This window comes from Pinus tabuliformis, chromosome 3_1 (assembly GCF_031772625.1).
Source record: "Pinus tabuliformis cultivar Carrire ecotype Pingquan chromosome 3_1, CPIR1, whole genome shotgun sequence".
In the NCBI taxonomy this organism is placed as follows: domain Eukaryota; kingdom Viridiplantae; phylum Streptophyta; class Pinopsida; order Pinales; family Pinaceae; genus Pinus; species Pinus tabuliformis.
In genome coordinates, this window is record NC_142301.1 from 365,703,136 (window position 1) to 365,728,105 (window position 24,970).

Below are 24,970 nucleotides of genomic sequence, written 5' to 3' on the forward strand. Positions count from 1 at the left end.
CATTGTTCCATATTATTCCAGAAATACATAATCCTATCCATCCACCCTGATAAATGAGGAAAACTGACATGGCAGGCTCCCCTAACATGGTCAATCATGGATTTAGAGTCACCGAATATTGAAATGTTCTGAATCTCAAAAAACACACAGAAGGCAAGCAGTCCTGCAAGAGCCCTTGCCTCAGCCAAGCTGTTTGTACCACTCCCCCCGTTCCAAGATAAAAAATATTGCAGCTTCTCGTCCATGATTACGTGGACCCCACATCCACAAATATTGTTCTGCTCGGCCCCATCAAAGAAAGCACAGGGCATACAATTGAGAGGATCTGCCACCTCTTTTTTGCGATGCGATTTCATCTTGAGCTTTTTAACAGGCAACATATCGTGAGTGGACAAAATATGATGCATGGATGACATTAGAGGCTCTTTTGAGTCTTGGAAGATCTTGGCATTCCTCCATTTCCATAAGCTCCATAAGACTATGATAAACAGAGAGCGCCAAGAATCCTTTTGCGCGCACCACCATTGAAAAGCAACCTGGACTGAAACAAAAACAACATGAGGAAAGCCATAAAGCAGAGACAATTCATACCAGATCTATAGGAAGAAGCCGCATTGGAAGAACATATGAAGGTTGGATTCCTCCGCAGCTTCACACATAGAACATCTACTCGGACCATGCCAGCTCCTCTTCCTCAAATTGTCCCATGACAGATTGCGGTTATTGAAGACCAGCCATGAGAACAAGATCATTTTAAGAGGGCATCCCAATTTCCAGAAGCTTTGGGGGAATATAGAGCAGGAGATTGAAGCCTTGGAATAAATCATGTCAACATATATGTCTTTAACACTAGCAGGCGACTTTGCATTTGGAACAATCCATATAAGCTAGTTCGTTGTTCCAGAGCGATGGATTCCCATGTTGCAAAGAGCATCTTTAACTGATTTCCATTCTGGAAGAAGCGAGACAGGCAAGTGAAGATCGTGTGCATCTTTCCACAAGGGGATAGGGCCACTCCAGGAAGAAATCAGTTTATCCCACGTGAAAATACCATTCCTATGAAGAAAAAGAATAAGATTTTCAGGGAAGAAAACACGATCGCGCCCGCCCACAATGGAGTCTATGCCGATGTAGATTCGGTTGCTAGAGAAAAGGTTCCAACTCAGGTGCTCCAAGAAGTATTGCTGGACTTTCCTAAGACTGAGCCATATAATAGAACTTTGTCTAACTCCGATTGATCCCCTCCTATACCAAAATTCCAGATCTTTATCTTGCAGATATTTCTTTCTAATAGTTAGACTCCACAGACCTTCTCCATAAATGCCTCTCGACAGTGATTTGCATAATAGCGCTCTGCCAAAAGATCGCATGTCAAGCAAGCCCCATCTGCCAAGCTTCTTTGGCAGAGAGATCTTCTCCAGCTTCGACAAGTGGATTTTACTCTGACTGGAACTTCCACCCCATATAAAATTTGCCAACAATTTATTCATCTTGTGAATAATGCTGGCTGGAAGGAAAAAAATATGAGCCCAATAAACAGCTAATTGCGCTAAAACTGACTGTGATAGAATAAATCTCCCTGCCAGAGAAAGAGCCCTGTATTCCCAGGCCGAGATTTTTTTATAGAATCTTTCCAGTACCCATTGCCAATCCGCACTGGAGTAGCCTTTGGCCTTTAATTGAAATCCCAGATATTTCAAGCCTTCTTTAATCGATTTCGAAACAATACCAAGCAGATCGGCAATCCAGATCACCATTTCCATGTTTGTATCATTATGGTAAAGGGAAGATTTTCCTTTGTTAATATATAACCCAGTGGCCCTCTGGAATCTATTAAGAATGTCATTGAGGTAGATCCAGGAAGCCCTGCACAGCATGGCGAAGATGAGCACGTCATCAACAAAAAGATTGTGAGATAAATAGATATCCCTGCATATCCTAACCAGCTTGCATCGCTTTTCGGCCACGACTTTATTGATCTGTAGACTGAGAGAGTTCATCGCCAGAATAAAAAGAAGAGGGGAGAGGGGACACCCCTGGCGAAGCCCCCTTTCCGCTGGAAAGAAAGGAGAAGGCATTCCATTTATAATCACCGAGTAATGGACATTCTCTACACATGACATGATCCAATTGATGGATTGAGAGTTTAGACCAATCTTAGCCAGTAAACACCTCATGAATCCCCAATCCAAACAATCGTAGGCTTTCTGCAGATCGACTTTAAGAATGGCCGCGTCCATCTTCCTTGATATCATTGAAAACAGGCTTTCCTGAGTGATAGCAATAGCATCCAAAATGTTGCGTCCCTTCAAAAAAGCATGTTGGTCCTTGGAGAGGAAAGAGGCCAGCGTTGATTTCAATCTCTCCGCAATAATTTTGGAAATGATTTTGAAAGAGATATTGCATAATGATATCGGCCTGAAATCATGAAAAGTTTCCGCTTCATCCCATGCTTTCTAGATAACCATCGACGCCAAAAACTAGAGGAGGTGACTATGAAGATCAATTCTCTAGAGTATGATGGAGTATGGGAGAAATTGCGAGGGATTGAATTTAATTCTGAACCAGCTCTCTTGTGCATACATTCCATGTCTCCCAAGGAGGCAACTGTCCTTATGGAGGGTCTGGCACACGGTGAATGCCATTGAGATGGCTTCACACGAATATAGAGGGCGCGTGTAATAAGAGAAATGTTGTTGACTTTGCTAACCATAAGGAGCAGAGTCTTCCCATTTTGTAGGTGTTTAGAAATGATCTTGCCTATGTCTAAGCTTTGTGCCTTCTTCCTTTGCAAATTTCGCTTATTGCTGGAGAGATAAAGAAAGAAATTTTCCTTGATCATGGGATATGTTTCCAGTTGAGATTGCCATTAATCCTAAGTTTCCTTTCTTCTATCTGGAAAGCTATATTGGCTTGTTCGTCAACTTCCTTATATTGATTGTGAAGAATGTGATGAAATGACTTATAAGAAAATGGTTCCAAGATGGAGAAGGAGATAAAACACATTATTCGAAGGGAGAGAAACCGAGCAAAGGTACTTAATGATTAAAACATAGTGCCCCAAAACAACAATAGGAGAGATATCTCGCTCTTTGGCTCGCTGAAAGCTAAGTAGGAGACCATACATTTCAGCAATATTGTTCAATCTTTGCCCCTGACAAACATGATTCCTGTTTCTCTTTCGAGATTTATGATAATCCCTTCGCTTTTGCCACCCTTAATTTTAATCATATTTAACAAACAAAAAATTCACAAAATTTCAAACAACTCCTAAAAGGATGCCCAAGATTAACCATACAAAGTGGAATAAATGTTCAATGACCAATACTAAACAGAAATATGAAAAAGCACGAGTTTTAAATGAATAATAAACATGTGGTTATAAAACATCTAATATTTTATATGTTTAAATATACATGATTAAATCTAAAATAGGCATTAGAATATTAAATGATCACAAATACAAATGTGTACACCCATATATACAATAAATTTCATGCTTTGTTTAATTACTCTCTTGCTATTTTGTATAGTGCATTTAATACTTTTCTACTTAAGTGTTTAATGCTCTCTTATATTTAGTTATAAAACATCTAATGTTGCGTAGGTTTGGAAATACATTATAGAATCTAAAATAGTTACTAAAATATTAGATGATCACAAATACAAGTATGTTTGGATATATATGATTAAATCTAAAATAGCTATTAAAATTATGGAATTAAGGCTTCTGTGATTTATATCAAGATTTTGAGACATGTTTTTCGGTGATAATCACATCAAAATTCATTTGCAAGTGTGGTTCATCGCCAAGACAAGATGAAGAACCAGATCATGGCAACAAGTTAAATAGAGAGATCGATCATTCAAACGATAGCTACTTTTAACCAAAGGAAACGACTACCATGGACTTGACCACAACTACAAAACACTGGACCAAGAATTGAGGGAAAGTTTGTTAATAAATAAATAAATTAGTTAATTGTTAACCAAAGGAAACGACTACCATGGACTCGACCACAACTACAAAACAATGGACCAAGAATTGAGGGAAAGTTTGTTAATTGTTAGATTCAATTATTTTATTTAAATATATATCCTAAGTAAACGTTAAGGAATAATATAAGATCTTCCTTTTTATTAACTTACATTACTATATGAATAAAAATATGAATGTTAAATAATCAATTAGTTAATTAGTTTATTAAGTTTCTTTATTTAAATATATATGTACAAATATATTATCCTCAATATTTAATTAAAAATAAAATATGTATAAATTTATGAAGAACCATGGGACAAACTAAGATACAAATATAAATGATTCCTATTAATTTATTAAATATTAATATGTTTATTAAATTTATTTATTTTTAAATGAATATATATATTATAATTTGGGATAAATTAGCGTAAAATATAAATGTTTACTAACTAATCACTTATATATATATATATATTCAATAAGAAAGTAACTTACTAAATAAAAGGAAATTTTATAAGAACCTATACTTCCAAATTAAACCTAATAATATTTTCCATTTAGCCTAATGTTTATTAGGTTTAATTTCGAAGTATAGATTCTTATGAAATTTCCTTTTATTTAGTAAGTTACATTCTTATTGGAAAAAAAATAAATTAACTAAGTAATTGATTAGTTAGTAAAGATTTATATTTTACCCTAATTTATCCCAAATTATAGCATATATATTCATTTGAAAATAAATATATTTAATAAACATATTAATACTTAATGAATTAATAAGAATCATTTATATTTGTATCTTAGTTTGTTCCATGGTTCTTCATAAATTTATACATATTTTATTTTTAATTAAATATTAAAGATAATATATTTTTACATATATATTTAAATAAATAAACTTAATAAACAAATTAACTAATTGATTATTTAACATTCATATTTTCATTCATAGTAGTGTAAGTTAATAAAAAGGAAGATCTTATATTATCTCTTAACGTTTATTTAGGATATATATTTAAATAAAATAATTGAATCTAATAATTAACTAATTAATTAATTTATTGACATACTTTTTCCTAATTCTTGGTCCATTCTTTTGTAGCTATGGTCTAGTCCATGGTAGTTGTTTCCTTTGGTCAAAAGTAGTTGTTTTTTTCTAGCCATTTGAATGATCGGTCTCTCTATTTAACTTGTTGCCATGATCTGGTTCTTCATCTTGTCCTGAGGATGAGCCACACTTGTTGGTTCGAAATGCATGGACAAATGAATTTTGATGTGATTATCGCCAAAAAACATGTCTCAAAAGCTATTAAAATATTAAATGATCACAAATACAAACGTGTACACCCAAACATGCAATACATTTCATACTTTATATTTAGGTGTTTAATTGCTCTCTTGCTATTTTGTACATTGCATTTAATGCTTTCGGCTAAGTGTTTAATGCTCTCTTACATTTAGTTGGTCATAGTCTAATGATTATGCCTTTTTGCCCCAAAAGTTATGGAAATTCCCGCCATATTTTGAAAAAATATGGCAGGGATTTTTGTAAATCCAAGTAAAAGCTTTCAAATTTCATAATTTTAGGTGCCCTAAAAGTTTTTGATGGTGCTGAATCCATTTCCACCATCAAAAACATGATTCAAACACTACCTCAAAAAGATTTTTTGAAATTTTTTTACCCGGATTCCCGCCACTTTTGGCCGTCTGGCAATTCCTCCGCCTCGGACTCCATTTAGGTATAAAACATCTAAAGTTTTGTAGGTTTGGAAAATCTAACATAATCATTAAAATATTAAATGATCACAAATACAAATATGTACATCTAAATGGAGTTGTCTTTTCGGGGTTGGAATGTGGAAAATTTGAAGTGAAATCTTGATTTTTGTTATTTAAACTCGACTGTATGTATGGATTCAACACCATGAAAAACCCCAAGGCACTTTGGTTGTGCAGGGATTACCTATCAAACTTATAATTTCAATAAATTCCTGCCAGATTTTAGAGAAATTAGACAAAAAAAACTTTAAAAAACCTCACTAAAAACAACTCACATTTAAACCTTTCATACTCTATAATTAAGTGTTTAATTGCTCCCTTACTATTTTGTTTCTTAGTTAACCATTTAATTGCTCTCTTACTATCTTGTACCGTACATTTAATAGTCTGTAGCATGATATTTAATTACTCTTTTATTAATGTTACATTATATCATCCTTAATAATTGAGAACTTCAAAATTTTAACAATAACACCCACTGATTAAAAAAAATTAATCTCTTTAAACTATTTTAATAATTAAAAACACAAAAGCCTCTTACCGGTTCTGGACCTTTCAACCGCTATAATTAATTTTTTCATGGTCCTAAATCCGCGGATAACGCTGCCAAGAGCAACGGCACTCGGAAAAACGAGACCGCACAACCCCACGCGCAATAGACATGGCCCTTAAGACTCTGACCGTTAAGCCTTTTGAAATTCAAACGCGGGACCTGAGATTTTGAATTTAGAAACTGGACGCTGCATCCTAATAAATTAAACGTCACAATTCTTGTGACGGCCATCGGGAAAATAAACCGGCGATGTTTGAAAAATCTCGGCCACTGAGCACTGCCACGGTACTCGGAAGTCACAAAAAAATTGACTGTTGGGATCCTCGGGAACGGGTAGAAAATGGGGGACATGCACAAACCACATTGATCTTCTCCTTCACAGGATTCGCTTGAGTTTTTGCTCTTCCATGTTTCCGTTCCATGCGTATTCCCGGAGCCTGGTTAGCTTAGTTCAGTTTCGTTGGTGGCATAGCAACTTGTAAGAGGTACATGGTGCTAAAATCTAGCCTTTATGTGACATTTTCGGTACTAAATTCCGTTGTCTAGGGGATGAGATTGACGAATTTGGAGGATGGTCTCTGATCCTTAGGAAAGATTTGCTTAAATTTAGGGATTTGGTGGCATGGGTTTCAGTGACTGGATAGAGATAGCAAGGGGATGCTAATGTGGTTAGGTGGAGTGGAGCTTTCTGACTGAAGATTAGGCATTTGGATCCTAAGCTTTGAAGTTAGTTTTTACTGGGTTGTCTATTTGCTATTGAGATATATGTCTAGGGCTAGCTTTAGGCATCAGATTGCTTCTGTTTTCAGTTCTAACTCTTGGTGTAACTGGTGCTTCTGTCAGAGGAATTTGCTTCAAGTCGGAGAGGTTTACGGCAAAGCTATAGGCATTGAAGTGTAGCTATTTTTGGTGAAGGTGTGTTAGGAGCAATGGGTGCATCAGGCAGGTGGCTCAAGGCACTCCTTGGCGTGAAGAAACCCAGTAAATCAGCTGCAGAGAAGGAGGATAATGTGGGTATACCATTCCCTTTTTCAGGTTCAGGTTTTTATATTATTACATGGTATTCCCTTAGAGTTTATTGTCATGTCCCCAACCTAATATTTTGGTGTTGTGTATTCTTGTCTCTGGTCATTGGGTGCCATATTGTAGACATTTATCTTGGATACCATATTGCAGACATTCATCTTCTGATTCACTTAGTGTGTTCATTAACAGAATTTGTTGAATCAGCTGTAGGAATGGTTTACTTCTGTTCCCAATGAGTCATCTTCTGAGTTTATTACTGTGGTGTGCTCAGTTATAACGGGTGAAACAAACTATTGCGTGTCTATTTACAGAAGAGTAAGCCATGACCAACTGATGCTTTTCCTAACGGTATTATCTAATGACTCCTATTATATCATATTACATGGCTTCCATCCTTTAAACCATATACTGGACCTTACTAACCGTTCCCTATACAGCTTTATCATTCACTTGGTCCCCCACGGTAATATTATTGTGAAATAACCCATCTGATCGTTGCAACGAGTAACAGAGCATAACATCCCTCGTTGTTCTGTTACTGAGATTTATTCTGTGATATCATTCTATGAAAAGTAACCCTTATACTTTAATCTTCTTTCTCCCAGCAACAACCTTTCTGGGATAGGGCGGTCATTTGATCAAATGACTCATATGTTACAGTATTCTAGGATTTAAATTAAGATTACAAGCACTATGAAGGACCCATTATCACCATCTTTTCACTGCTCATTGCTTTTCCTTTTTCATTTGTTAAAATGGACTAAGTTGGGAATGGTACATTATGGTTCAGCTGGAACCATCTTGTACTTTCACATATTGGACCAGTCACCACCTAATGCGTTCAGTGATACTATATATAAACAAACCCATATATTGCACTATTTGAGACATCTCAGACCAACAAAGTTCTTGTGACCAGAAGCATTTAGGCTATTAATCAGATACATAGGGTTCAGCCACCTCTATCAGACACCAATATGAGCTTTATTGCGAATTTCTTCTCGGCCTCATTTGCTAGGAGAGTAGCTGTTTGACATTCCAGCCAGGTTCCAGGCTCTTTCTCATGATCTTTTCCTGTTTCTTTCTTAAAATTTTCATGCTTTATATCTTCTTGTACTTCTCTCACGTCTTACTTTGTGGGAGATGCTCTATGCACGGCCTTTGCATACTCTGTTCATGTAACTTTTTGCGGCACCGCCTTTGCATACTCTGTTCATGTAACTTTTTGCAGCCTGGCCTTTGCATACTCTGCTCATGTAACTTTTTACAGTCCTGCTCATCATCTTAGGTCATCAGTGGACCCTAATAACAGATGCATTTCCTTACCTGGGAAATTGCATCTCACCTGTCTTTTGTGCTACTTATTGTTTTTCCAGTCATTAGTTATGGAGATGTAGGAATCTTGTTCTATGTTCATTCAACTAGCGGAAGCAAGCTTATTGACTTTGCTGTAACATGCACAGAAAAAGCTCACCAATGTAAAGTCCAGAAAATGGGGCCTGTGGAAAATTTCTGGTGACCATGAATCCGAGGGGAGAAATGAAGGAAGTTTCCATAAGAGGGTAAATTCAAACGGGGAGACATCTGAAGTTATATCTGCTGCTGCAGAGGCTTATAATGCTGCAGTGGCCACTATTGTGAGGGCTCCTCCTAAAGACTTCAAGGTTGTCAGAGAAGAATGGGCCGCCATTCGCATACAGACTGCTTTTCGAGGATTTTTGGTAACCATTCTTCATGCACGAGCCTCTATAGATTGTATGGTTGGTTGTTTTGAGAGATGATTATTTTCAATCCATTGGCTTTGGTTTGGGTTTTACAGGCCAGGAGGGCACTGCGAGCGCTGAAAGGGTTTGTGAGATTACAAGCATTGTTTCGAGGTCGTCAGGTAAGGAAACAAGCAGCAGTTACCTTGAGGTGCATGCAAGCACTTGTTAGAGTTCAGGCCCGTGTAAGAGCTCGCCGTGTTCGGATGTCGACTGAAGGCTTAGCTGTGCAGAAAATGATTGATGAACATCGAATTCGCCAAAACAAACTGCGAGAATCTGAGGTATTTTAACACTCTGGCCACTATGGTTTAGTAGCTTACTCTACCCACACAATAGGTCGGAGTGCCGAATCCTGTGAGTGTCGGATTACCATATGTCAACTGTAGTTTAAGATATATACGAAACCACAAGCAAATCCTAATCATCATCGTGTTTACTCTTATCATGAAAATTTCCTGCACAAACGCTTCAGGCCCCTGTTCTGATCTGTGCTCAGACACCAAACCAGGACCTCTCATGGATAAAAACAGCTGCCCTTTCTGTAGACTTTTCCTGGCCATATTGCTTTTCACGACCCTTGTGCAGTGGACTAGATCATACCTCATATAGATACTTCTTTATCATAGGTCTGAAACGATCTCGGTTTTTCTTACCAGTTGCTTTCCCTTTGTTTCTAGATATGCTAAATTTCAGTTTCTGACAAACCCATCACTTATACTACAATAGTAATATCTGTGTGATATGGAATTGCCGGAATAATTCTGATAACATAAAAAGCTTTAATGTTTTAACTTGCAAAAAACTTGCTCTGTTATCCATTTTGTTTCAGAAGTGCATTGCTTGTTTCAGGAGGGGTGGTGTGATAGTCAAGGAACCCTTGAAGAAGTTCGTGCAAAACTGCAAATGAGACAAGAGGGTGCAATCAAACGTGAGAGAGCAATTGCTTATGCTCTCTCCCATCAGGTACATAACTATGTTCAATGCAGAAAAGTCACTTGAAAATTCATTTGTATAAGTCCTTGATTGAACACTCTATTTCTGGCAGATTTTAAATGCTGTGGTAGAATCCTCTGCACAAGACCTTAGATGTAGATGCCAGGTTGACATTTTGAAATTTATATACTAGTAACTTTTATGGGTGTTGAATCTTTTTTCAGCAATGGAGAAGCAATTCGAAAACAAACATGAATTATGCTAAAATTGAGCCAGACAAAAATAGCTGGGGTTGGAGCTGGTTAGAACGCTGGATGGCTGCAAAGCCTTGGGAGAATAGACTCATGGAACAAGCCCAAATGGATGCTTGTGAAATTCAGTCTCTCAAAAGCTATGATGATGCTGGAGAGAATCTGAGGAAATCTCATGAACCAGGCAAAGTTAAAGTTCGTAGAAACAATATTAGTGTTCGTGTTGCTGCAAAACCACCTTCAGCGGTTTCCAGTCATCCTACTGGTAGATCATCTTCAAACCCTAGCTCTGATATCCAATCTGATGAGAGCTCAACAATCTCAAGGGGATCATGTACTCCAAAATCTGGAAATACTCTGCAGACATCAGATGAGAGTGTGGGAAGGCCTAATTACATGAACTCTACAGAGTCTGCCAAGGCTAAAATACGCTCGTCTAGTGCTCCAAAGATAAGACCCTCATATGATGATCTTCAATTGCAGAAGAAAGTTTCTTCATATAATGCTGAAGTGAAGAGCACAGCCGGTTCAGATTCTTCTCTGCATGCTTGCAAATTGATTCCACCTATGTTGAGATCTGACAAATCATCTACCAAGAGTGGAGAGATTTCTTCCTGTTCTTATGGAGAGTCCCGAAAACCCTTTTATCAATGCTAAGTTTCAGAGTTCTATCCTGTCACTACTAGTGGCTGAAGGTTGAAAACTCTGCTGTGAATGGTTTGAGCTACAGTGACCAGCATTTCATGGGCATTCTTCTGTATGTTTGAACAGAAGTTCAACTTAGCTGCAGAGATTAAGATTTCAGCTTCCAGCTGAACTATGTCAGATGCTCTTTAGGAGTGGAGAGTAAAATTTTGAGTTCAAAAGCCGCATTGCTCAACTGTTGATTAGCTTCTTGGTTGGTGGCTGTGAGGAGCTAAAAGTTTGGTTTGATCTGGTGTTTGGAGACATGGTCAGCTGGATTGCATGTGAGTCTTTGAGGAAGCCTGTGTTTATGGGAAAAAACAAATCTATAACAGAAGCAAAAGAGCCTGTGTTTATGGGAAAAAACTAAGCTTCTGGTTGTTATCTTAGCTGGCCTTGCAGAGTCCAGGCATAATGGAAGTATTTCTTTACAGAAGCCAAACAAAGATAACTGGGATATATCAAAACATTCTCGGCTGTATTCCTGCAGGCACATTGATGGTACTGTATGAGTAAGGAGTGTGTACACTTTAAGTTAGTAATTTGAGATGGGATTTCTTTAATAATGACGTTATTGGGCTTCTTGCCCAGTTTAATACTGTGTAAAGATTTCAAGTTGGAATGAGATTCTATATATATATCTAATGCTTATATGTTTTCTCTCTACATTTTTTTGAACTTTATAATACAATTGTAATGATCTTATGGTCAGTTGTAGTTCATCCAGGCTAAATAATTGTATTTTGTAGTTCTTAGGTTCTTAGTTATCCCTCCTGTCTTTCCATATATTAGCTGATGCTTCCATATAAGCAATGAATTTTTGATCTGAACACAAATGTGCTCCCTCTTCGGATTCCAGTAATTTCAATGTCAAAAAAAGTGATGTTGGGAAACAAGAACCAAAAAAAATATAATTTAAGAGATATGAACATTGATGTTAAAATCCATTGAGATTCTCCATATCATGATAATAAAAATCCTCACAAGCTTAGCAGTTCAATGTTAAACCCATCTGAATAATTCGAACTTCATCCTTAAAAGCAGATGCAAGAAAGGTAATGAAGATTTAAGGTAATGTAAGAAAAAGTGATGCTAAGATAGTAGATGATTATTGATGTTAAAATACATTTGAGATTTTTCATAGCAGCTTAAAAAATCCACATATGGGCTACTGTGATTAACCCCAGCAGAATAATTCTAACTTCCATTTTCACATCCTGGGATAATACTGATTGAATACAAATGATTTCAATATCTTTCTCTCTTTGCACTCATGTACCAAATTGTTAAGGAGTTGTATTTACATTTATATAAAATATAATTTATAAATCTATTAAAGAGATCCTCAGTTAGGTTTGGTCCTTGAGATTGTGAAAGTGTCGTTCTTTCAGTGGAAAGTTTATTTTTCATAAGTTTAACATTATATTGTTGTAATGGCTTTGATATATATATTTTAAACAGAACTTAAGTTTTTGTTGAAATATAAGCATATGCTCCAAAATATATATTTTATACAAACAAATTCATTACAAGAGAAATGGTAAAATTAATTAAAAAGCATTGCCATTACTTTAATTATAATATTTTAAATAATAATTAAATAAAATAAAATTGATATAATAATTATATATAATTAATTTTAAATTGGATTACATATTAGCTAGTCTGTTTAATTTAAATATAGCTAAATCAAACTAAAAAATAATACAGACAAAATTTATTGTAAAAATAAAACAATCAATAAAATGTTAAATAATAATAAGTTTATCTTAAATTGAAAATATGAAGGAAAAATTATAAAATGGAAATAATATAAAAAGGAAAATAAAAATAAAAATAAAGATAATAAAAAGAAATAAAACTCAAAATAAAAAATTAGTAAAGTTACTAAACAACTAGCTTATAATAAGATCTCAACCAATCACTTTATAAACAAATAAATTTAAATAATAATAAAAAATAACAAAAATTGAATTCCCAATATTAAACTATGATAAACTACCTAAATTGACAAATTAATACAGTCAAAGCAAAAATGAATGCTTAATACCATGCCTAGTATAATAATATTTAATATTTAGATTTCTTCACTCTTTCTACAATGATAAATGGAAAATGTTTATCATTGATGGAGAGTGTTTTATTATTATATGCAATGATGAATAGAAAATATTTATCATTGATGGAGTAATTGACTAGAGGCATCCCATTATTTCAGTAGTGATTGGAGATTGTATTTTTTTTTTTTTTTAATTTGAATTGTTTTATTAACAAGTGTTGTTGGGAATAATGCACTGGAAAAAATTGCATAAAAACATATATAGTGGTGAGAAGTAACTCTTTGGTGAATATGTTTTTTTATATACCAAGTGTTAAGGAAAACATAAATAATGGTGGAAAGTAACTCTTGGTGAATATTTTTTTATATCTTATTCTTAGTTGAAAGAATAACTTCGCCGTAAATCACATGTAGACGGACATTTGTCAGACGCGTTTCGAACCAACAAGTGTGGTTCATCGTCAAGACAAGTTGAAGAAACAAATCCATATTAGCACGTTAAATAGTCTGAGCAGAGACTCCAACGGCTAAATCAACCAACGGCTAATTTTGACCTTAGGGGTCAAATTATTATTCAATAATTTAATAATATTATTATTTTTAATATTAATACATAAAATCCCCGGATGCGGGGGTTGGAGTGTCGAGGAGGGGCGTGCCACATGCCCAGCATATGCCGCCCCGTGTTAACTCCACGGCTCCTCGGAGGAGGCCGTCAATTGGCAATTAAACTCCCCTTCCGCGCAAAGCTGCAGTTAATGCAATTGATGGCTGAGGGGAGAGGTAGATGGAGGAGCAGAGCGCAGTTATTGAGCGCCTGCAACGAGGGAATGAAGCAGCATATGAGGAGCTCGATGGGTCGAGAAAGGAATATTGGTTTGCTGAGAGTTGGTGGGTGCAGAAGCACAGAGAGTTCAGGCCGGGGAAGATTTCACCACCCCGCGGCAAAGTTGAAGCCTGTCTCTGTTGCCATCCTTGCCGCTGGTCTGGAAGGGGAGGGCAATTGGCAAATACGCAACGACAATTGGGGAAACGGAATAGTCTGGCACCAAGAGGAGGAATTCAAGCTGAGTTCTGTGCACCAGAGGGCGAATTGGGAAGAAATTGGCATTGCTACCGAGTTCAAGCTTACCCTCAGGCATACAAAGGAGGCATTAGGGACACCATGGTTAAAGTACGGGAGCGACAGCCCAGCAGAAGGGGACCATGGAGAGGCTCCTCCTCACGAACCCCTGCAGCAGATGAACATCATCACTGCTGTTGCTGCTATTGTCATAGGCGAGCCCGGGCGACCCAGCTCCCCATTAGACAATTCTTGGAGGTCGGGAGTTCCAGCGAAGGGGAGCCGACGCTTCCAGCCTTCGGCTCTGTGGTATTCACTCTGGGCAACTCTGCGGACAATGCAGGAGTCAATGCCCACATTTCAATCCTATTCACCAAAATTCCAGAAGGAATTGAGGATGGAAGTCCTCAGGGCACGCTGGAGATGCCACTGGAAGGCTCTGGAAAGGAAATTGAGGTTGGAGAAGAAGCGGCTGCGGAAAAGGTCATTGCTACGGTGCAACCACCGTCTCAAGCTGGAGGCATGGAGGAAAAGAGTACGCAAGACCTCTCACCTCCATTAGGGCCAGCCCCTCCAGGCGTTGACGAGGAGAAATGGAAGAAAATGTGGGAAGGACGTGAAGAAGGGGACGGTTGGGTGTACGTGGTCGAAGACAAGAGCCTCTGTGAAGAGGCGGAAGCACATCTTGCAGCCCACCTTCCATCCTCAGCCCGACTCCAGGACTAATGCAGCTGCGGGTATTTTGATTTTGTTATTCGGTTATGTTTGCTGGCAGTTGACACTTGTGTCTCTGCCGTGTTTAAATTTGTCAGGTCTATGGTTCAGTCTCAATTCTGTTTGGTCTACGCTGGCAGTTGACACTTGTGTCTCTGTCGTGCTTAAATCTGTCCGATATATGGTTCAGTCGATCTTAGCAGCAAGCCCCTGCGTGGGCAGTCATGTGTCTGGTCTATACAATGTTGTTCCTCAGGGATTCTGATAGATTTTGCCATTGTTTTGAGAAGTCGGTCCGGTGCTGCCCCTGTGTGGGAGCTTTTGTTGTCATGAGAAGTTCTGGCGATGCTGCCCCTGCGAGGGAGCTTTTCGGTCTACAGTCAAGGTTCCCAGGATGCTATTGCAGGCCCTGGAAGGCATGTCTTTCTGTGTGTAAAGTTCTTTTGTACATATAATATAAAAGTTTAGCTAGTTTTTACCGAGAAAAAAAAAAAATTAATACATAAAATATTTTTAATGGTCAGTTTTAAAAATTAATTAATTAATTTATTGATAATTATATATATATATATTAAAGTTATAATATTAGGCTATTAAGATAAAAGTTAGGATTAAAAAATAACTAAAATACTTTTAGTGGTTAGTTTAAGAAGATAATTTACTTATTTATTTAAATTATTTAATAATTATTGTTAATAATATATATATATATATGTTGTTAAGGACGAGAATAATTTCAATGGTTAGCTTAAAAAGTAATTTATTAATTTATTTATTAATAATCTCTCTCTCACACACACACACACACATATATATATATATATATATTAATTAAAATCATAAAGTTAGGGTTAAAAATATAGATAAATAAAATAATTTAAAGGGTTAGTTAAAAAAGGTAATTTATTTAATTTAATTAAATTATTTATTATTATATATTAATAATATAGTCTTAATATAGGGAATTTATTTGTTTAATTAAATTATTTATTAAATATAATTAATATTATATTAATAATATAGTCTTGATATTAATATATTAATAATATTAGTAGTCAAATTATTATTTATTAATTTAATATTATTATTATTATTATTTATGGAAATAAGTTAAATTAGGTAAAAATATATAGATAAATAAAATACTTTTAATGGTTAGTTTTAAAAACTTTAATTTAATTTATTTATTTAAATTATTTATTAATAATTATATATATATATATATATATATATATATATATATATATATATATATATATATATTAAAGTTATAATATTAGGTTATTAAGATAAAAGTTAGGATTAAAAAATAATAAATAAAATACTTTTAGTGGTTAGTTAAAAAAGATAATTTACTTATTTATTTAAATTGTTTAATAATTATTGTTAATATATATATATATATATATATATTTTAATTAAAAATAATAAAGTTAGGGTTGAAAATAAAATAATTTAAAATAATTTAAATGGTTAGTATATAATAATTTATATATATTTAATTAAATTAAAGTTATTAAAAATATATATATAAATAACATAGTTTAAATATGGGTAATTTATTTATTTAATTATTTATTTATTAATATATATTAATAATATAGTCTTGATATTAATTTATTAATAATATTAGTAAATATAATATATATTAATAAAATAGTCTAAAAATATTAATATATTAGTAATATATTATATATATTATGAAATAGTCTAAAAAAATAAAAATAAAAATATATATATATATATATATATATATATATATATATATAAATATAATAAGAGTTCAAAAACAAGGAAGAGGCAGAAAAACTGACTAAGAAGAGAGTGCTGGAATCCAGCACCTACTGATTTTCCAGCCATCATCTCTATTGAGATTGCTCGGCCTCGTTTCAATCTCAATAGATTCCTTAAATTTACGATGATGGAACTGAGCAACTTTGGCAACAACCTTGGCCTCCTCAATACACACCTGATGCTTGGTCTTTTCCACATGCTCTGCCAATGCTGAAGACTTGGATCTCCCATGTCTTAGGTCGGCCGCATGTTCGCAGATCCTTTGATGGATGGAGCGCCCTGTTTCCCCAATATAGGGGGTCCCACATGAACAAGGGATCAAGTAGACACCCTTCATGTCCTTAGGGTTAACGAGATCCTTCACCGATCGGAGGGAATTGCGAATGGTCCTGAGGGGCCTAAAGGTTGAGGGAATATCATACCTTTTAAGGATTCGAGCAATCTTGTCTGTGGTTCCTTGGACATAGGGAAGATGGACACCTAGACGGTGCTCTTTTGGCTCTTTCTTAATTAGCACATTTTTAGAGGCTTTACGGAAAGCCTTATGACCTAGGCGCCTACTATATCCATTCTCCACAAAGACATTAAGGAGATGGGATCTCTCCTTATCAAAGCTCTCACAATCAGAGATCCTAAGGGCACGAGTAGCGAGGGTGTTAAGAACACCCAACTTCTGAGCAGGGAAATGATGGGAATCGGCATGAAGATACTGCTCAGTATGCGTCTTCCTTCGGAACACAGAGTGGGAGAGATATCCATCCTTACTCCGAGATATAAGAATATCCAGGAAAGGGAGGCAACCATTGACCTCTTTTTCCATGGTGAACTTAATGGCAGAGGACCCGTTGTTGAGGTGATTAAAGAAATGATCAAGCTCCTTAGGGCCATGGGGCCAGATGACATTAGTGTCATCCACATACCTCTTCTAAAGCTTGGGAAGAAGACGAGCTGAGGATAAAGCTTTGGCTTCGAAATCTTCCATAAAAAGATTCACAACAATAGGGGAAAGAGGGGAACCCATGGCAACACCACAAGTCCGTTCAAAGAACTCACCCTCGAAACAGAAGAACGTGGAAGTGAGACAGATCTCCACCAGATGCGCGGTATCGGGATCTGTTAGGTGATAGATCACTTCCAAGGCCTCCTTTATAGGGATGCAGGTATAAAGGGAGACCACATCAAAGCTGATGAGAATGTCCTCGGGGCTAAGCTTAATATCCTTAAGCTCCTTAATGAAGGATGCAGAGTCTTTCATGAAGGACTCAGTGCGGCCAACCAGGGGCTTAAGCTTAAGGGCAAGGAACTTAGCCAGAAGATAGGTAGGGCCGCCAATGGTGTTGACGATAGGCCTCAGAGGGGCCCCTTCCTTGTGAATCTTCGGTAACCCATAGATCCTAGGAGCAATGGGATTACTTTCAATGAGCTTGTGGCACAGGGAATTCACTGAATTATTAGATTTGATAGCTAGAGCCACTGTCCTCGAGATCTTCTTTAGAGGGTTCTTAGGCAGTATAGCGCTTTTGAGGTCTGAAATTAATAGGGTTAGAAGAGAACTCTGCCAATTCTCTCAGGGTCTTCTGGGTTTTCACTTGGAACTTTCGAACTTGATCTCCCCCTTTCTGTGGGCCATAATAGATGCATGCTCTGCATTAAAATCGCTGCGTTTAGAGGAGATCAGGGGACAAAAATAAGCTGCAAAGTTTCAGATTTTAGCTCAGAAATCTACGGGATGTGGATCCATGAAAGATGTTTCCCTGAGCCGCATTTCTGTTTCTCAAATTTCGGCCCTCAGGTCTTGGGTGTCTTCCATTCCTTCGAATGGATCTTTATCCTCGGTGCTGGCAAGTCAGAAGGAGTATTCCGCTGTACCTACGCAGGAGATCTCAGAGGAGCCCTCTGCTGGACCTGCCCTTTCTGTGAGGCAACCTACGCCATACAGCTCGGGTTTCTCTCCTTCGGTTTGCAGAGGGGGGCCTGTCCCAACATCAATAGATATTGCTGATCTTTCGATTAGTGCTAGTATGCCCCCGGTTTCTCCTGGTAGCCTGCGATCTGACTCGGTGGAGCTTCTTCATGCGGAAAGTCTGAATATATTGACGGCAAACAGTTCTTCTCCTCGGTTAGCAGCTCCCTCATCCCCATTGCTGCATAAACACGATGATGATGCTGCCGTCCTGCGAGAATGTTTGATCTCCGTGCTGCAAAATTAGGCCCGTGGGTCTCCTCTTCAACTGATACGTGATGGTTCGAAGGTCGATGACTGCGCTGACAAAGGAGGAGGAAGGGCGGTCTCTCCGTCGCTGGATCGATGTACGCCTCAGGTTTCCACGTGGAGTAGACCGGCTGGTCTATCTGATGCCCACGGTCCAGGTTCGCCGTTCTGCAATAATTATTTTAACAATAATGGGGATGGTGTTTCTAATAATAATGAGGGTAATAATATTATTACAGAGAATAATCTTTTTAATAATAATAATGATTATTATAATAATAAGCATAACATTTCATGTAGTATTAATAATAATATTTTATATCACAATGAAACAGAATCTCCGAGCAATAACATTGATGATAACCAGGGCAATAAGGTTTTGAATGTGGACCAGGTTATTTCCCGCAATTCTAAGGTAGTTAATCTTTCTAGCTTTTCTTTTTCCCCTTCGGTTTTCAGTGTTTTAGGCAAAGGTCTAAACTTTGCCCTTGCCCCTAGAAAAATCCCGGTGGAAGACATTATTTGCGACGTGGAATACGGGATTAGGGATCTTCCGGATAATATCAAGGACACTATACGCCAATATTGTGCTGTCGTCCTTAGAAAGGCTAAGCCCCCTCAGAGGAACCTCAGCAATGAGGAATTCGTTGCCCTAAAATCCTTAAATCAGAACAATGATATTGTCATTCTGAAGGCGGACAAAGGGGGAGCTACAGTCATCCTTAACAAGGATGATTACCGGAGGAAGATGCTAGATCATCTCCACAATAATGGCAGTTATAAAAAACTGCCTAAGAACCCTCTGAAGAAGATCTCGAGGACAGTGGCTCTAGCCATCAAATCTAATAATTCAGTGAATTCCCTGTGCCACAAGCTCATTGAAAGCAATCCCATTGCTCCTAGGATCTATGGGTTACTGAAGATTCACAAGGAAGGGGCCCCTCTGAGGCCTATCGTCAACACCATTGGCGGCCCTACCTATCTTCTGGCTAAGTTCCTTGCCCTTAAGCTTAAGCCCTTGGTTGGTCGCACTGAGTCCTTTGTGAAAGACTCTGCATCCTTCATTAAAGAGCTTAAGGATATTAAGCTTAGCCCCGAGGACATTCTCGTCAGCTTTGATGTGGTCTCCCTTTATACCTGCATCCCTATAAAGGAGGCCTTGGAAGTGATCTATCGCCTACCAGATCCCGATACCGCGCATCTGGTGGAGATCTGTCTCACTTCCACGTTCTTCTGTTTCGAGGGTGAGTTCTTTGAACAGACTTGTGGTGTTGCCATGGGTTCCCCTCTTTCCCCTATTGTTGCGAATCTTTTTATGGAGGATTTCAAAGCCAAAGCTTTATCCTCAGCTCGTCTTCTTCCCAAGCTTTGGAAGAGGTATGTGGATGACACTAATGTCATCTGGCCCCATGGCCCTGAGGAGCTTGATCATTTCTTTAATCACCTCAACAACCGGTCCTCTGCCATTAAGTTCACCATGGAAAAAGAGGTCAATGGTTGCCTCCCTTTCCTGGATATTCTTATATCTCGGAGTAAGGATGGATATCTCTCCCACTCTGTGTTCCGAAAGAAGACGCATACTGAGCAGTATCTTCATGCCGATTCCCATCATTTCCCTGCTCAGAAGTTGGGTGTTCTTAACACCCTCGCTACTCATGCCCTTAGGATCTCTGATTGTGAGAGCTTTGATAAGGAGAGATCCCATCTCCTTAATGTCTTTGTGGAGAATGGATATAGTAGGTGCCTAGGTCAGAAGGCTTTCCGTAAAGCCTCTAAAAATGCGTTAATTAAGAAAGAGCCAAAAGAGCGCCGTCTGGGTGTTCATCTTCCCTATGTCCAAGGAACCACAGACAAGATTGCTCGGATCCTTAAAAGGTATGATATTCCCTCAACCTTTAGGCCCCTCAGGACCATTCACAATTCCCTTCGATCGGTGAAGGATCCCGTTAACCCTAAGGACATGAATGGTGTCTACTTGATCCCTTGTTCATGTGGGACCCCCTATATTGGGGAAACAGGGCGCTCCATCCATCAAAGGATATGCGAACATGCGGCCGACCTAAGACATGGGAGATCCAAGTCTTCAGCATTGGCAGAGCATTTGGAAAAGACCAAGCATCATGTGTGTATTGAGGAGGCCAAGGCTGTTGCCAAAGTTGCTCAGTTCCATCATCGTAAATTTAGGGAAGCTATTGAGATTGAAAAGAGGCCGAGCAATCTCAATAGAGATGATGGCTGGAAAATCAGTAGGTGCTGGATTCCAACACTCTCTTTTTAGTTGGTTTTTCTGCCTCCTCCTTGTTTTTGAACTCTTATTATTATATATATATATATATATATATATAATTTTTATTTTATTATTATTATTATTATTTAGACTAATTTCTATTAATATATATAATATATTACTAATATTACTAATATATTAATATCAAGACTATATTATTAATATATATTATATTTAATAAATAATTAAATAAATAAATTACCTATATTAAGACTATGTTATTAATATATAATAATAAATAATTAAATTAAATTAAATAAATTACCTTTTCTAACTAACCATTTAAATTATTTTATTTATTTATATATTTTTAACCCTAACTTTATGATTTTAATTAATATATATATATATATATGTGTGTGTGTGAGAGAGATTATTAATAAATAAATAAATAAATTACTTTTATTCTCATCCCTAACAACCTATTATTATAATTATATATTATATATATATATATATATATATATATATATATATAATTATTAAACAATTTAAATAAATAAGTAAATTATCTTTTTTAACTAACCAATAAAAGTATTTTATTTATTATTTTTTAATCCTAACTTTTATCTTAATAACCGAATATTATAACTATATATATATATATATATTAATAATTATTAATAAATAATTTAAATAAATAAATTAAATTAAAGTTTTTAAAACTAACCATTAAAAGTATTTTATTTATCTATATATTTTTATCTAATTTAACTTATTTCCATAAATAATAATAATAATAATAATAATATTAAAAATAATAATAATATTAAATTAATAAATAATAATTTGATTACTAATATTATTAATATATTAATATCAAGACTATATTATTAATATAATATTAATTATATTTAATAAATAATTTAATTAAACAAATAAATTACCTATATTAAGACTATATTATTAATATATAATAATAAATAATTAAATTAAATTAAATAAATTACCTTTTCTAACTAACCATTTAAATTATTTTATTTATTTATATTTTTAACCCTAATTTTATGATTTTAATTATATATATATATATATATGAGATTATTAATAAATAAATAAATAAATTACTTTTTAAGCTAACCATTGAAATTATTCTCGTCCTTAACAACCTATTATTATTATATATATATGTATTATATTAACAATAATTATTAAATAATTTAAATAAATAAGTAAATTATCTTCTTAAACTAACCACTAAAAGTATTTTAGTTATTTTTTAATCCTAACTTTTATCTTAATAACCTAATATTATATATATATATATATATATATATATATATATATATATATTAATAATTATTAATAAATAAATAAATTAATTTTTAAACCTAACCATTAAAAATATTTTATGTATTAATATTAAATTATTGAATAATAATTTGACCTGGGTCCTAAGGTCAAAATTAGCCGTTGGTCGATTTAGCCGTTAGAGTCTCTGCTTAGACTATTTAACATTCTAAGCTGGATCTGTTTCTTCAACTTGTCCTGACGATGAACCACACTTGTTGGTTCGAAACGCGTCGACAAATGTCTGCCTACATGTGATTTACGCCGAAGTTATTCTTTCAACTATTATGGATCACAGAAGCCTCAATTCAACTATCTTATTCTTACTTAATTTTTATGCAAAGACTTTCTTAAATTATGGTAGGAAATAATTGATGGTAAATATGTTATTCCGAAGGAGTTTATTTTTAGATGATTTTAGCAAAGCTTAAGAATAAAAATTCACTACACAAATATCTAAAAATAATGCATGAATATTGCAACCAAAAGCTACAATAAGACCTTCAAATTAGGTTTATTCCTACTTAATTTTTATGTAAAGACTTTCTTAAATTATGGTAGCAAATAATTGATTTATTCCTACTTAATTTTTATGCAAAGACTTTCTTAAATTATGGTAGGAAATAATTGATGGTAAATATGTTATTATGAAGGATTTTGTTTTTAGATGATTTTAGCAATACACAAATATCTAAAAATAATGCATGAATGTTGCAACCAAAAGCTACAGTAAGACCTTCAAATTATGGTTTATTCCTACTTAATTTTTATGCAAAGACTTTTTTAAATTATGGTAAGAAATAATTGATGGTAAATATGTTATTCTGAAAGATTTTATTTTTAGATGATTTTAGCAAAGCTTAAGAATAAAAAATCGTTACACAAATATCTAAAAATAATGAATGAATATTGCAATCAAAAGCTACAATAAAACCTTCAAATTATGGTCTAATCAAATGTTTGAAAAATAGTTTCTATAATCATATTGAAAAATAAATATTTATTTTTAAAAGTTAAATATAAATTGCATTGGTCAATGTTAAACTATAATGGTCAATGGATAAGTAGATTGCTAAAACTCATCTTACATGAGCTAAAAATGCTTATTTATTTATTTATTTATTTTTATTAAAAATTAGTTAATTATTTTTTAATTATAATTATTTATACTAAAAAAACAAGGATTTACAAATTATTAGATTTTGATTTTAATGTTTTTTACATAACATTTTATTCTTTATTCTTTAATGATCTATTTTCTTTAGCTCTGTTGTATTTAATTCTTTTTCTTAAGATTATAACTTGTACTCGTCAATTAATAGTGGTCAATTACAACTTGTATTGGTCAATGCTGGTAGCTAATGTATATTAATGGCCTACTCAGGCATAAATGCCGGTGGGTAGTAACCATTACTAAGTCTACACATTTGCAATTTTACTTCTAATAAATATTGAGGAAAACATAAATGCTGGTGGGTAGTAACCATTACTAAGTCTACACATTTGTAGTCAAATTTACTTCTAATAAGTACTGAGGAAAACATAAATAATGGAGGTAATAAGTACCGAGGAAAACATAAATAATGGAGGGAAGTAACTCCTAGTAAGTATATTTATTTATATCTTATTTCTATCAATTTTTTTGCACAAAGACTTCTAAATAATGGTGAGAAGTAACTAATTATATGAACTATTTTTAAGCATTTTAATTTTGGATGGTTTTCCTGCAAAGTTTAAAAGTAAAAAATAGCTACACAAATATCTAAAAATCATGCATTAATATCACAACTATAACTTGAAATTATGGCATAAAATATTGAGACAATTATCCAGGTGACATTATATTATGCAAAGTTAAGACATTCAAGTTATAGTGCAATAAAAAAATAGGCTTTTTAATAATATTAAACTAGAAAAATTGATTGATTGCTAGAGTCCTTGGCAGGGACTGATAAGAGGCAACCACATTTACTAAATATAGTGTTCTATTTTAACTTATATAACCATCCACATATGACAAAGCTCTATCATTTAATTAATATTTTTATTACCCGGAGAGGCCCTTTCAAGATGTTGTAATGTCATGTCCTGTTATGTTATATAAACATTTTAACCAGGGCAAATTACATAAAAATAAAATAAAATTAAAAAATAAAATAAAATAAAATAAAAATTATTAATTAAAACATTTCGATTCGGTCAAATTACATAAAAAAATAAAAAAATTAATAATTAATAATTAAACCACCCTAAATCCATCTTAACTCTAAATCTACCAAGCACACAGAGTGATCAAATCTCTTGAAGTGCAAACCTCTTTAGAGTGAAAAGAGTTTTGTTCCCTCTAGGAGCCTGATAGATCGAGACTTAAGATGGATTTGGGTTTGGTAATTATTTAAGAGACAATTTTTATCGTTATGTTGATAAACATGTTTATTTTAAAAATGCGCTTTTAGAATTTTAATTTAATTATTAATAATTATTACGTGGATGGTAGAGATTTAATCTCTATGGAATATGTGAGAATATTCATAATAATATTCAAAAATCAAGAGTTAATATTTATCTTTTAAT

At 34.7% G+C, this 24,970-nt stretch overlaps 1 protein-coding gene across 1 annotated transcript; it reads left to right on the forward strand.

The window, feature by feature from the left end:
* Positions 1–6,550: 6,550 nt before the first annotated feature.
* Positions 6,551–11,611, forward strand: LOC149187211 (protein IQ-DOMAIN 6-like). Its single transcript, XM_089411314.1, has 6 exons — positions 6,551–6,802; positions 7,161–7,327; positions 8,807–9,064; positions 9,163–9,390; positions 9,959–10,072; positions 10,267–11,611. The coding sequence occupies exons 2-6, from the start codon at positions 7,247–7,249 to the stop codon at positions 10,948–10,950; spliced, it is 1,365 nt and encodes a 454-aa protein (XP_089267440.1). The 5' UTR covers positions 6,551–6,802; positions 7,161–7,246; the 3' UTR covers positions 10,951–11,611.
* Positions 11,612–24,970: the final 13,359 nt, after the last annotated feature.